Source organism: Mauremys reevesii, linkage group 7 (assembly GCF_016161935.1).
Source record: "Mauremys reevesii isolate NIE-2019 linkage group 7, ASM1616193v1, whole genome shotgun sequence".
In the NCBI taxonomy this organism is placed as follows: domain Eukaryota; kingdom Metazoa; phylum Chordata; order Testudines; family Geoemydidae; genus Mauremys; species Mauremys reevesii.
Genome location: NC_052629.1, coordinates 66,922,612 through 66,937,704, shown reverse-complemented (window position 1 = coordinate 66,937,704; position 15,093 = coordinate 66,922,612). Strand labels below are relative to the sequence as shown.

The following is a 15,093-nucleotide window of genomic DNA, read 5'->3' as shown; positions in this document are numbered from 1 at the left end:
ACACCTAATCCAATTCAATAAAGCTTACCTGAACTCCATATGGTTTGTCCAGGATATATAGGATACTGGCAGTCTGGCACAACAACAGCCCTATGATGTTTTTGACCCCTAAGTTATCAACACGTTCTCTGAGCCTTAACTCCATCTCCACTACATTTGTGTCTGAGAACACAGTGGCCTATCAGTCATCTACCTAGTAGACTGCAACCCAGGGCTCCTTATGGGCTACATTTGTAGCTTCATGTGTGAGTTAAACTCCAGCCAAGTCTCCTTGGGTTGGATGGATAGTTGCTCACAAGTATCTTTTGAAAGCTCTTCTATGCAAAGAAACAAAGCTATTTCAAAGCAGTTCCATCACCTCCAGCTAAGGATCACAGTCTTGCCACCAGCAGCTCCCATCAAAAATAACAGACAGACCTAAGAGTTGGCCAGGACACTAGTCTTCCTCCACAGCCAGATGGCCAACCACTGGCACCCTTTCTGTTCCCTACCCAGATGGCCCCAATGCCAAGGAAATCTTGCAGACCACTGCCTGCCTTGATGAACTGATTGAGTGCTGGCCCGCTGGAGGGTCCTACAGTTATAACTGGAAATGTGCACCTATGTTTTGAAAGAAATAATGCTCCAAACCAAGGCAGTTCTCCTACCACCCAGCAGATTGGCTAGGGAAGAAAATTCAGCTTCTGCTTTGAAAAAGCCCTGGAGAATTTAGAAGAAAACTAAAACCTTAGTACAGAATTTTTAACCATCCTATAGAACTGAATTGCCAATTAACACACACACAGCCCCATGCGATTCTATAAGACAGCTGACCAGCCTGTGCTAAGAGTCTCATTCTCAGCTGAAATTCTATAGCTTCTGAGGGGTTTACAGAAATTACTCTATTACATTTCTATGCAGCCCTATAGCTTTCACCCCTATTACATTCTGCAGGATGTTTCCATTAGGAAAGAATCTTTCCAGGAGCCGCTGCTTTGCAGTCCTGTCTGTAGCTGTCCTTTTACCACCTGGCATTCTAATAGCGGGAGCCTGATCATTATAATACCTGCAAATTGTTCTGGAACAGATTGCTCACAGGGCAGCTATAAAACCTGCCTCCTTCTGACTAAGAGTGAGAGAGAGAGAGAAAAAAAAACAACAGGTAAATAGCAGCCCTTCCATCAACAGGGACTCCTGCCCCTGCCCCAGGCAGTGAGTTCACACACACTCTCTTCTCTTTGTGCCACAAAATAAAAGCGCCGAGTCCTTCATTAAAACATATCTTGCTACTGAGATGGAGCTCTGAGAACCACACAAGCACAACCACCAGCCAGGAAAGAGGTTTTTAGACAAATGGCTTTAATCCATCACTTTTTCCTAAATAAATAAAGCAAGGAGCCATAGCCAAAATTAATCTAATTCGGCCAGGCTGCATGCCCACTTCTGCAAGCATGAGCCACTGCCCCTTGCAGCAGTGGGCACCCAGCTATACAAATGGTTACAGATGCACTCAGAAGCGGGGGGGGGGGCACTCAGTCACCCCCCCAGGCCCAGGCAGTGTAGACTGGCGGCCAGTGCTTTGACTCCACACTGTATCTAGACCAATTTCAATCCATGTGTTGTGTGTGTGTGAACAGCCCCAAGCACGACACGGGGTCCTGGCCCATGACTGAGGCTCCTACCCACCATATACATAACAGCTCAGTGAATAAAATACAGAACAGTGTTACCTGATACTTCTCAAACACCCAGGGCCCTACCGTTTACAAAAACGCAACACCAACTATTTCTGGACCTACTAGAGTCTAACACCAGACACCTGAACATATAGCTGTGGTTCAGCCGGGCCTGCTGGGTGACCATAGGTAAGTCACCACACTGCTCTGTGCCTCAGTTTCCCCATCTGTAAAACCAAGATAATGATGCTTACCTCCTTTGCAAAGCGCTCTGAGCTCTACTGATGAACGTGCTACATAAGAGCTACGTGTATAGAACAATACCGCACCATCCATCAGCCTGTGTCTCATATGCAACAGCACATTCAAGTCTTGTAAACTCCCCTACGTATTTCACATGCATGCTTACCTATGTGTTTACCTGCAAATATCCCTATAAAACACACACACACACACACACACACACACACACACACACACACACACACACACACACACACACACACACACACACACACACACACACACACACACACACACACACACACACACACACACTTTAAAACACCCTTCTGATCCTGCAGCCCCTACATTTGTGCATCCTGAGAGACTCTCTCCTTGAAGCTGCAGGAGGTGTGTATGTGCAATGCCTGCAGGACTGGGCTCTATACGAGGGCTACGTTTTCAAACCAGCATGTGAATTTGCTCAGGTTGTGCCCACTCCCACATCTGCCTGCAAAGACCAGGTGACCAAGCACCTGGGTACCTTGTTTGAGCTCCCAAAGATCAGTTCACGTGCACAGGGACGGGGCACTCATGGGTGTGTTTGCTCAAAGAGGAGCCCCAGCCCAGAATGTCTAAGCTTTGAAAGTACAAGAACTAAGTTGTAAGTAGGGGCTGGTCTAAAAATTGCAACTGAAACACATTCTCATCGGCAAATGGGGCTCTGTCAAAAATCACATCCCCCGTCCCCCAAGAAAAGATGGATTTGGGTGGAATTTTCCACTGGTAATATCTTAACCAAACCTTTTCTTTCAGGCTGGGCTGAGAGTCTGAGTTAGGGTGAGCTGCCACAGTGCCTGACGGGAGTAGTAGTTCAGGTGCCTCATGCCCTCTTTCCCCTGCGGTGGGCTGGGCTCTCCAGCTGGACTACATCCCCCATGAGGTCAACAGACTGAACTAAGACCCCTCCAATGTCCACTGAAAATGACAAAACACTGGACTTTCCCACAGGACGGAAATCTCACTTTTCAGCCGTGGCTAGTTGTAGGAGATTAGAGATGGGAGCGAAGCTGGAACCAGCCACCACTGAGCTTTGGGGGATCAGATCCAGATCTGTATCTAACCTGCACAGCCCCTTCTCCTAAGCCAACCTCAATCCCCACACTGCAGCTCAGGCCCACTGCGACAGAGCTGGGTCTGTTCCCTGTTTGGAGCAGGATTGTGTTGCTCAGACAAGGACAGTGCTGCAGTGAGAGATCCCCGGCACAGCTGACAGTTGTGTTACCTTTTGATACTAGACTCATACTCAGTCCTCTGTTTGCTCAGTCCTGTCTTTAGCTCTGAAACCAGGCTCTGCAGCGCCCTGGAGCATTTGGCTGAGTCCTTGGAAGCAGCCGCCAGGTCACTCTGCTCGCTGCAGCTGCTGATGCACATTTCGAACCTCTCCATGCTGTTCTCCAGGTCCACAGTCTTGACCTCGCTCTGCGACAGTGAGCCCTGAGTGGCCCATTCCGTTTTGAGGGAGCTTAAAGCAGAGGAGTCACTGGCCCGGCAGGCTGGGCAGCTGCTGACAGAATCAACGACAGAGATCTCACAGGACGAGGTGGACCAGGCGGTGCTGGCGATGCTGTGTGCACTCAGGGAGAGGCTGGAGGAGGGGACGTTGTCATAGGTGGAGAGTCTTTGGGATGAACCTGAGTCTTTCACCCGCTCCCCAGAGGATGTCCGGCGGTGGCCTCGGAGAGAGTACAGTCCATTCATCAGCCAGTTCCCGCTGGAGGATAGATTAGGAATGTCCAAGGATGAGCTACCCAGCTTGGGGCTGACAGACCTTGCCCCCTGTTGCCGGAAGGAGTACTTCCAGGTGGGTAATGTCTGCACCCTCTTGCTGGGGCTGGTGGCAGGCTGGGTGGCTTTGCTGCCATGCTCCTGAGGGGCATTTTTCGCCAGCGAGCTGGGCGTGGCGTCCGGCGCCATGGCACTGCTAGAAGGCAAGTCAGCAGGGCTGGGGGCACTCTTCTCTGACCTGCTCTCCTCCCCGTCTTCCTCAGAGATCCACTCCACCATGCTGCGCTGCAGCACGGAGCGGGCTTCGGGCTGAACCCCGGCCGCATCGGCCTGCGAAATGGCGAAGATCTGTCCATGTTCACTTATCAATGCCGTCATCAAGTGCTGGACCAGCGAGGTGCCTGCGGGAACAGAATGGAGGCAAGAACTTAATGCGAGAAACGAGAAGGCCTTGGATATTCATTTCCTGTCTGTAAGAAACCCCTGGGCTCTCCAGGGCAGGGGCATGTCCTTGAGCACCAAGCACAATGGGTCTGTATAAGCAATACGTAACAAGGACTCTGGCCACCTTTCCTTCAAGGACTGCAGAGGAGTGAGTATCATTGTTCTCATTATTAGAGAGGGGGGAAATGAGGCACAGAAGACCCTGATCCACAGACCAGTTACCACAAAACAGATCATTAACTCCCACTCTCCCCTGCCCTAACCACTACACCATGCTTCCTTGCCCGTTAAGCAAAGAATCCTGGAGAAAGCTTGACACCAGTGTAATTTTCCTGTACATTCGTTAGGTGGATGGGTGGATTCCCATATGCAAGCAGAACAAATGGCTTTCTGCACCATTCAATCCAACTACCTGTTTCTACACTTCTGTTTCAAATGGAATTGTTGTGATCTTCAATCCTGTCCTGAAGTGTTAAACACCTGTGATGTCCCAATCTCGGAAGTAGCTTTCAAGATAGACAAAAGTCACCCCTAGTTTACATATCAGTTTGGAAAGTGCCATAGAAATAAGATTTTTAAATTACTGTGGTAGATTCATTTTTGGCATAACTCTATTGACTTAAGTTGAGTTCCCTACTTTAACTCATCAATGTTGAGCAAAATACTCTGCACAGACTGTCAGAGAATTAACAAATGGCCAATCCATAAGTGAGTTCTAATCGTTTTTTCAGCAGTGAAACAGAAACTAGTAGAAAACGCCATTCATCAAGCCCATGACAAAGTATTTTCTACCATATAAATTAGAAAATCGCGATCAACAGCAATTTCATTAATTAGTTTATCTTTTTTGTTGAAGATCAATAAAGAATAAAGCCAAAATTTTCAAATATGGGCACTTAAAATACATACTTACAACTATATTTACAGGATCTCAATAAGAGGTCTGATATTTTGAGATGCTGAGATCCTACAACTTCTACTGAAGTCCACAGGAGATGGGAGAACTAAACACATAAAAACTGGACTACTTATTTGGTACCTAAATACGGATTCAGGGCCCCAACTTTAAAATGGGGCTTTTCTTGAACACGGAAACCAAAATGTTTAAATGTATATTGTTAATGTCTCAGAGTATTTCTCTGTATCTCTTTACACACACAGAACATAAGAACGGCTATACTGGGTCAGAGCAATGGTCCATCTAGCCCAGCATCTTGTCTGATGGCAGCCAATGCCAGATCCCACTTCACTCCTTGAGCTGAAAAGCAGCTATATTAGACAGAATCCCATCCCCCTTCCACCATTTATATCCAACTGATCTTTTGCCCTCAATGGACAGTAACACAAAGCATCCCTCATGCTGTCTGCTTAGGACTTGACATGTATTCTTTCCAAATATGGTCACAGGCTGCAAAGTTTAGAGTGGGATCCCAACTTTTCTCCAGGTTGGAGATATTTGAACCCAGGATTCTGGTTCAAGTCAGTCTCTACTTCATTTGACAGTTTCTGAGAAGAGCGCACCTGAGTAAGGAACCTGTGGAAATGTACATACAGTATCAACACTATGATCAGCAGCTGAACTCCATAACATGTCCTGGGTCGTCATCACCTGGGCCCTCTAGCTCAGGTCTGTCAGCTGAGACAGGTGATGCTGTAGCAAAGGCTCATCATCCTGTGTGTGTGGTCCAGCCACCACTAGAGCGTGGCAGAGCACCCCAGTGAGTGGGGGTGGGTACAACTATACACCCATGTGAGCTTGGGGAATATTCCCAACACGTGCAGCTCAAAACAAAGCACGAGGTCTCAGAGACATTCCCCTTTAAGTTAAGTGTCAAAGTTACTGCTAGTAACATGGCCTATATCATCTTGTTTGGCCTCCGGCCACTAGTGGGCAGTGGTATTTGTCACACACCCCAGCTGAAGTTGGGCCCATAGCAGGCTGAGCCTTAACCTCTTAGGCCTCCATTCATAGATTTAAGGCCTGAAGGAACCATTGTGGTCATCTAGTCTATTCCCGTGTGTAACACAGGCCTGAGAACTGTCCCCTGCTAATTAAGCAAGGTGCCCACTCGCTGTGTCTTTAGGAAGCTCCTTTGGACCTTAGACTAAAGGCAGCTCCTTTTCAGAGGATGAGAATGGCTGTGTGATACTGCGGTCTCTATGGTTTTATAAAAATATGCTAATAAGTGAATATAATGTAACTGGAATATGCTTCATGCAAAAGGTCTCTTGTAAGGTATCATTACAAAGCTTATTATCTACTGAGTGTGATCATCATATTTGTATAAATTTACCACTCTTGTATCTGAAACTAGAAATATGAAATATCACTCTGAGGGCCTATTGTAATTATGCAAAGTGTGGGCCATTAATAGTGGTCTGGAATCTTGATGACTCCCATTAACCAGGACAATTGACTGCAGATTGGGTGTGTTTTACCTGTAAGTCTTCCTGTATACCTGTGTGCTGGCAAGTGGGCAATGAAGTCTTGCAGTGACATGTGATCATGTCACCTGAACTGGAATCCATCTCTAACCTGGTGTCTTTCCATTGAGAAGGAGGGGGTGGGAACCCAGAGAGGGACAAAGAATTCCCACCTTATGCAAAAGATATATAAAAGGGTGGAAGAGAGGCGCCATTATGAAGAATCCCCTAGCAACCACCTGAGCTGGAACAAGAGCTGTACCTGGGGAAAGAATTGTGCCCAGGCCTGGAAGGGGTCCAGTCTGAGGAAAAAACTTACTGAAGCATCTCTGAGGGTGACATTATCTGTATTCAGTTTGATTAGACATAGATTTGCGCATTTTATTTTATTTTGCTTGATGAATTACTTTGTTCTGTCTGTTACTACTTGGAACCACTTAAATCCTACTTTCTGTATTTAATACAATCACTTTTTACTTATCAATTAACTCAGTATGTATTAATACCTGGGGAGGCAAACAGCCATGCATCTCTCTCTATCAGTGTTATAGAGGGTGAACAATTTATGAGTTTACCCTGCAGAAGCTTTATACAGGGTAAAACGGATTTATTTGGGTTTAGACCCCATTGGGAGTTGGGCATCTGAGTGTTAAAGACAAGCACACTTCTGTTAGCTGCTTTCAGGTAAACCTGCAGCTTTTGGGCAAGTAATTCAGACCCTAGGTCTTTGTTGGAGCAGATGGGCGTGTCTGGCTCAGCAAGACAGGGTGCTAGGGCCCCGAGCTGGCAGGGAAAGCAGGAGCAGAGGTAGTCTTGCACATCGGGGGGCATCTCCCAGGGGGTGTCTGTGATCCAACTTGCCACAGGCTGTTTTACCTGAAGTAATTCCATCGCATGTAGCATGCTTCCACTGACACTCTTGGAGCCCAGTCAGTTACCGAACGGAGCAAGGGGCAGACTTCAGCCACTTTGCAATTAGCATCTCAGGGCCAGACGTCGGGTGGTGCCGGCAGAACTGCCCCCCCGTTGCACAGCCCCTGTATTGGTTACACATGTCTTGCTGAGATGTGCACCACTGTGATTGTACTGAAGTTCCATGGAGCAGGAGGCTGTTCCTCAGCTCTGAAGCAGAACTGCAGCCAGAGAGAGCATCTGAGACCTTTGCTGGCCCTTGAGGAGGTGGATATTTCAAGCTTTGGATGCTGGGACGTGCTTCAGAGATAGGGAATGTTATACGTTTGTGACAGAGACTTGTACAGAGCAGGGAGCGTCCAATGCCACACAGCTCATTGTTTTCTGATGAATTTTATGCAGCCTCATACTTTTTTGAAGAATAGTCTCTCTGATTTATCTTGGGGTCTAATAAAAGCAGAGGGCTGGGTGAGGAGATGATGTAGCTGACAGTATACATTACAGGTTTCTGTAAGAGAGTGGGTGTAATTTACACACTGAGAAAGCTGGGGGGGGGAAGTGGCAAAAACAACCAACAGGAAGGTGTAAGAAGGTGCATGGTACAGCCGAGATGGCCTGACATACACTGATTTACTGCAGAGTAACAAACACTGCCATTTACCACCATATCACATTGCCTCTGAACTAGGCTGAAAGGCCCACAGAATATGTTTGGAACACTATGACTGCCCGACATTCCAGAAATGATGCTTGGTATAAATGCTTTGACCCAAGTCCCCATTTCTTGGCTACCAATGTCCAGCATCCCCAATTGAAGGGGCTCAGCTTCAGAAGAGAAATGATCAGATCATCACAGAACAAGAAAGAATTCAAGTGGGGAATTGCTTTTTAAGTGATGATCATTGCCCAGTGCTTTGTGCCTGGGTTTCTCAGACAAATCCTTGGATCATCCTTCATCAAACAACAGATTTTTATAACTCCCCAACAGGACTGGGTCCCTGTTGGTGCAGATCCCAGTCATGGGAAAATGTTCTTCACCCCAGGAGATCTGCAGTTACATGGTCCTGAATGGACAAATCTGCACTCAGCTCAAATGGCAATGAAAATGTTAGTCTTGCAATTATGCATTTGTACAGCAAGGTCTGCATTAGGGGTGTGATTCAGGTGGTGTGAACAGTTAGGCTAAAACTTATAACAAACGAGCAACCACTTTATAGCAGTCACTGTGCTGCTCTCAGAGTTTCATGGAAACAGGGAGAAAACTCAGATTTTCCTGCTCTGAAAACACAGGCCTCTACCACTGGAGCTACACAGTCGAATAGTTCCGAATACATCCGCTAGCGGGGCAGGAGCGCCCGCACACACTATAGACCTGTCTGCACAAGCCATCGTTGCAGTGGCTGGACCGACATCAGTTACCGTGGATCTCACACAGTCAATATTGCCCCATCTGTGTTGAGATGATACCAGTCACACTGCCCCCCTGGAAAGAGCCCATGCCTCGGAAGCCTATGCCCAGAGCATGGGGAAGAGAAGTCTGACTCCCCCACCACATTCTCCCTAGCTCAACAATCCCTGGAGTAGATTGCAAGAAGGATGCCCAGCATGCAGTGAAGAGGCAGCTGCAGCGCAGTCAGATCTCTGTGGGTGTTTTTCTATTTCTAGCTGAGCCACAAACACAGAAAAGGGACGTCCTCTCGGTGCGACCGGCTTTATAGTGCCAACATCAGTAATGACTCCATAGTTACGGCTGCATCCAGGCTTCTGTTCTAAGCCCTGTTTTCTGCCCTCCTCATTTTGAATTGAAGCAACCGATTTGTTTGTGACACGTCAGGAATAGAATTTTTCTAGGGATTTTGTAAGGTTTAAGATTTAAAGACTTTTAAAGGCAAGTTGATCCAAAACTAACAGTGATTTTAAACTGATGCCCTGGGTCTTGCCTTTGTCCCACATGTCCTCGGCACAGCAAGCGTTTTGGAAGGGTACATCTACACTGCAGCTGGGAGGTGTATTTCCAGCTAAGATAGACATACCCACATTATCTCTGCTCAAGCTAGCGCCTAAAAATAGCAGTGGCACAGGCTGGCTGAGGCCAACCCCCAGGTACATACTCCCATATCACCTCATTGCAGAGGTGATATGAGAGGCTATTCCAAGTGCTAAGGGAAATGGTATGCCCCATACACAGGCATTGACTGAGAGGATGCCCAGCTTGCTGCCAGTGATGGCTCCCCCCATGACATTATCTGCAGTGTACATGACAAATGGCATCTAATTTCTGGCAGCGGTGCTTTACAAGCGATTTCCCCGTGGGTCCAGAACATGGCCCCCTCTCCATAACGAGAGAACCTACCTTCCATAATGGTGACTGGATCTTCCATTTTGGGTCGCAGTATATTTGGCCCGAACACCGTGGCGAGGTTCTGGACGCTCATCTTGTTCACGCTGGAGTGAGACTGAACCTCATCAAGGAATCTTCAGGAGCCCCCCAGAAAAAAAAACAGTGAGAGAGAGAGAGAGAGAGAGAGAGAGAAGAGTAAATGGCACATGAAACCTTCCATCTCACTAGTTCCTTGTGCTCCTATAGCCATCAGTTGTCTCTCGTCTTAGACTGTAAACTCTGTGGGCAGGAGCTGTCTGGATTGGTTCTTACAGCACTTAGTGCAGTGGGGTCTCGGGCCATAACTGAGGCTCCTCAGCGCTGCCACAGAACAAATCTATAATAATAGTAACTCCAATTCCACCGGAACGTGGGAAGAGGAAAGGGCAAGCGGTCACTAGTGCTGCAGACATGGAACCATTTAACCTGTGTGAAAACTGAGGTTCTTTCTTCTTTTAACAAGGATCCACGATACACCAACCACATCACCTGTAGGCGAATACTTTTCACAAAACAACCAGTCCATATCTGACCTCTCGGTCCTCAAAGGAAACCGAAACAACACCTTCAAAAGACAAGCTTGGGAACATCAATTCATAACTCTGCTACACATCAAAAATCAGACATTTTATAATGACACTGGATTTCTGGCTCATTACAATAATCTGTAACCCCCTCACCTTCCTTTGTCCTACAACTGTAGCAGTGTTAACTGACCACTTCGCTTTGAATGGGCTGTTGCAATGTGTGTTAACTCCATATCTGTCTAGCTGTGACACACTTCGGCTGCTCTACACTACAGAGTTAGGGCAGCTCTACACTACAAACTTGCATGTAGTGCTTGTGGTGAATACACTCTAAGCCATTGGCTTAATAACTCCAGAAGTTATGTTGGCAGGAGAAGCTCTACACAGGGGTTAAGGTCGATATAACTATGTCGCTCAGGGGAGTACATTTTTCACACCCTTGAGAGATAGTTATACCAAAGTAAGTTGTAATGTAGACCTGGCCTTAGGTTGACACAAAGCAGCTTACATTGACCTACCTATGAAAGTGTCTACACTTAAATTTCGCTCCTGCCAACGTAACTATCCAGCTATGTCGATTTAATAACTCCATCTCCATGAGCAGTGTAGAGTCAATGTAGCTGGGTCGACACAGTGTTATCCATGCTGCATTACTTATGTCAACTGTTACTGGCCTTCAGGAGCCTTCCCACAATGCCCCACACTGACATGATACAAGCGCTCCTGGTGAGGATGTGCACTGCCAACACAAGGAGAAAAGTATAGACCACACACAAGCAATGTAATTAGTGTGGTGGTGGTATGCCAACCTAAGTTAGGTCAACTTAATTTTGTAGTGTAGGCATGGTCTGAGTACCTTTCACAGACCTGAGGAAGAGCTCTGTATAGCTTGAAAAACTTGTCTCTCTCACCAACAGAAGTTGGTCCAATAAAAGACATTACCTCCCCCACCTTGTCTCTCCAGGAATTCACAATGGCAATTTGAGCAAATTCCTGCTGTTTCTTATCCAGGAACATGGCAGAAAGGAGCAAACCACCATTCCCAGAAGAACTGCCATTCTCACTGCCCCCCCCCCCCATATTTTAAAAAATCATTTGAGAAAAAAATACCATCCATTTTTGTGGAAAAGAGTGAAAAAACGGAGGAGGAATGGCCCCCCAAAAAGTCTTGTTATCTTACAGTACGGGGGAGGCAGGACTTATTGATGCTCTATGTAGACTTTAGAGAGACAAGGTGGATGAGGTGATATCCTTTATTGGACCACTTTCTGTTCGTGAGAGAGACAAGCTTCCGAGTGTGCACAGAGCTCTTGCTCAGGTGTGAGAACCGTACTCAGAGTGTCATAGCCAAATAGAAGGTGGAACAGATTGTTTAGCATAAGTAGTTAATTAGAATGTAAGAACTTTAGTACAAGATCTGTCTGCTCCTCTGCATTAGCACAGTGTCTAGAGCAGTGGGGGCCCAGTATTGGTTTGTCCCTAGGCACTACTGTAACAACATGATTAATACTGAGTCCTGCTGGCAGGGCAGTGGGTGAGGGCAGCCTGTCCTCGAGATAAACCAAGTGCTTCGTTTATCAGAGCTGCATGAGCATTGAAACCACACACATTTTTAAAGCAGGAGTTTAGTTATATGGTGCAAATCAGCTCATTAAATAATTTGCATACGATGTCACATGAAGCTGAACAAAACTTGGCAGCTCTGGTGTTCCTGGGTGCTAATTAATGCCACTTACTTGCATATGTATCTGAGGAGGTTGTAGTTTGCCTGGGGCAGGGTCTTCACCTGTTTAGCCAGCTCTCGGGTGCCCTATGGGAGGAGACAAACAACGAGAACAGTGATGTAGAGCAGGGTGCAGCTTGTTCCTCTGCAGTCAAGGGCAAATCCTCTTCCCTCAGCCAGGCCCATGCCATAAGACACTGAAAGTGGGGTGCTCCATGGAACCCCTGGGTGGGCATGCCCTGTCACCCCCAGCAAATTGGTACCCCCCTAGGGTGGTGCACTCTACCTCGGGAGGAGAGGAAAAAAGATAATGACATTGCAGATCTGCCAGTTCTACCCTGCCTCCAAATGCACCCATCCCGAGAAGCTGGATGTGTGCAAGCCCCGTGTGCTAGACTCCAAGAGTCTGCACCTGTTTTGCTGCAGGCGATGGCTCCTAACCCCCGGGATGTTACCTGCACAATACTGCCTTCAAAAACTTGTAAGAATATAAGAACAGCCAGACTGGGTCAGACCAATGGTCCATCTAGCTCAGTATCCTGTCTTTCAACAGTGGCCAATGCCAGGTGCCCCGCAGGGAATGAACAGAACAGGTAATCATCAAGTGTTGCCCATTCCCAGCTTCTGGCAAACAGAGGTTAGAGACACTTCAGAGCATGGTTTTGCATCCCTGCCCATCCTGGCTAGACCTATCCTCCATGAACTTATCTAGTTCTTTTTTTGAACTCTGTTATAGCCTTGGTCTTCACAGCATCCTCTGGCAAGGAGTTCCACAGGTTGACTGTACGTTGTGTGAAGAAATACTTCCTTTTGTTTGTTTTAAACCTGCTGCCTATTACTTTCATTTGGTGACCCCTAGTTCTCATGTTATGAGGAGTAAATAACACTTCCTTATTCACTTTCTCCACACCAGTCATGATTTTATAGACCTCTATCACGTCCCCCCTTAGCCATCTCTTTTCCAAGCTGAAAAGTCCCAATCTTATTCATTTCTCCTCATATGGAAGTTGTTCCAAACCCCTAATAATTTTTGTTGCCCTTTTCTGTACCTTTTCCAATTCCAATAGCTCTTCATGTGCACAGCTGGGGGGTGGGGGTGGGGGTGCTAGAATTTGCAAACTCAATTCCCGCCATCATTTTACCAAGGCACTGATCTGAGAGCGAGATCCCCAGCTCTGCAACCCACTGGCACCTGACCCTCCTCCCCCCACACACCCTTTCCCCCCCAGTCCCCTAGACACTACAGACTCATAGACTTTAAGGTCAGAAGGGACCATTATGATCATCTAGTCTGACCTCCTGCACAATGCAGGCCACAGAATCTCACTCATCCACTCCTGTAACAAACCCCTAACCTATGTCTGAGTTACTGAAGTCCTCAAATTGTGGTTTGAAGACCTCAAGCTGCAGAGAATCCTCCAGCAAGTGACCCATGCCCCATGCTGCAGAGGAAGGCGAAAAACCTCCAGGGCCTCTGCCAATCTGCCCTGGAGGAAAATTCCTTCCCGACCCCAAATATGGCGATCAGTTAAACCCTGAGCATGTGGGCAAGACTCACCCGCCAGCACCCAGGAAAGAATTATCTGCAGTAACTCAGATCCCACCCCATCTAACATCCCATCACAGACCACTGGGCATACTTACCTGCTGATAATCAAAGATCAATTGCCAAAATTAGGTTATCCCATCATACCATCCCTTCTATAAACTTATCAAGCTTAGTCTTAAAGCCAGATATGTCTTTTGCCCCCACTACTCCCCTTGGAAGGCTGTTCCAGAACTTCACTCCTCTGATGGTTAGAAACCTTTGTATAATTTCAAGTCTAAACTTCCTAGTGTCCAGTTTATATCCATTTGTTCTTGTGTCCAGTGATGAGCTGCCAAAATATTAACAACCGGTTCCCTTCTCCTCACCTCATGAGGGGGTCGTGCCCCCCCCGGGGGGGTCGTGTCCCATCCAACCCCCCCATGTTCCTTGACACACCCCCTGGGACCTCTGACCCATCCCCCCCTTCCCTGTCCCCTGACTGCCCCGTGCAGCCCCATCCAACCCCTCCTCTCATTCTTGATGCCCCCCGGGACTCCTGCCCCATCCAACCACCCCTTCTCTCTGTCCCCTGTCTGCCCCCACCACCTCATCCAACCCCAGCTCCTTACTGACTGCCCCCCGGGACCCTTGCCCCCATTCAATCCCCCTGTTCCTTTCCCTCTGACCACCCTGACCCCTATCCACCCCCCCACAACCCACCGAACACCCCCTCCCTGCTCCCTGCCCCCTTACCACACTGCCTGGGGCCGGGACCAGGTCTGCTCAGCCGGCACCGGGGCTGGAGCCGCGGGGCCCGACTCCCCGGGCTGGACCGGAGCAACTCGGCCGGCACCGGGGCCAGAGCCGCGGGGCCCGACTCCCCAGGCCAGCGCCCGGGGCGGGCAGCGGGGCGGCACGGGGCGGGCCGCGGGGCCCGAATCCCCGGGCCGGGCCGAAGCCATGGGGCCCGAGCTGGGACGGGTCCGAGCCGCTCAGCCGGGACCAGCCCGAGCCGGTGGCGCTTGGCTGGGACCGGGCTGGGGCGCTCGGCCGGGGCCAGGGGGAGCCGGACTGAGCTGCGTGCGAGCCGTCTCGCCTCCCGCTCCCCCCGTGCCCGGCTTACCTGCCTGCTGCTTGTTTCAGGCTTCCCACGAACATTTGATTCATGGGAAGCAGGGGAAGGGGAGGAGAAGGAGGGCGGAGCATTCAGGGGAGAGGGGGAGGTGAGCTGGGGCTGGGGGCCGGGTGGACAGCTGCCCGAGCCTTTGTTAAATTTAAAAGCTTTTTAGAACCGGTTGTCCTGGAACAACCGGTTCTAAAAAGGCTTCTAAATTTAACAACCGGTTCTTGCGAACCGGTGCGAACCGGCTGGAGCTCACCACTGCTTGTGTCCACATTGGTACTAAGCTTAAATAATTCCTCTCCCTCCCTAATATTAATCCCTCTGATATATTTATAAAGAGCAATCATATCCCCCCTCAGCCTTCTTT

General features: G+C 48.4%; 1 protein-coding gene across 15 annotated transcripts in view; it reads right to left on the bottom strand.

The window, feature by feature from the left end:
* Nucleotides 1-15,093, bottom strand: part of ARHGAP22 (Rho GTPase activating protein 22) — a 256,899-nt gene that overhangs the window by 3,150 nt on the left and 238,656 nt on the right. For all 15 annotated transcript variants that reach the window (XM_039482020.1, XM_039482021.1, XM_039482018.1 and 12 more), the window contains 3 exons: nucleotides 12,089-12,162; nucleotides 9,799-9,920; nucleotides 3,163-4,066 (listed from right to left, as the gene is read on the bottom strand). In XM_039482020.1, the coding sequence (XP_039337954.1) occupies nucleotides 3,163-4,066; nucleotides 9,799-9,920; nucleotides 12,089-12,162 (1,100 nt within the window). The remainder of the gene's footprint in view (nucleotides 1-3,162; nucleotides 4,067-9,798; nucleotides 9,921-12,088; nucleotides 12,163-15,093) is intronic.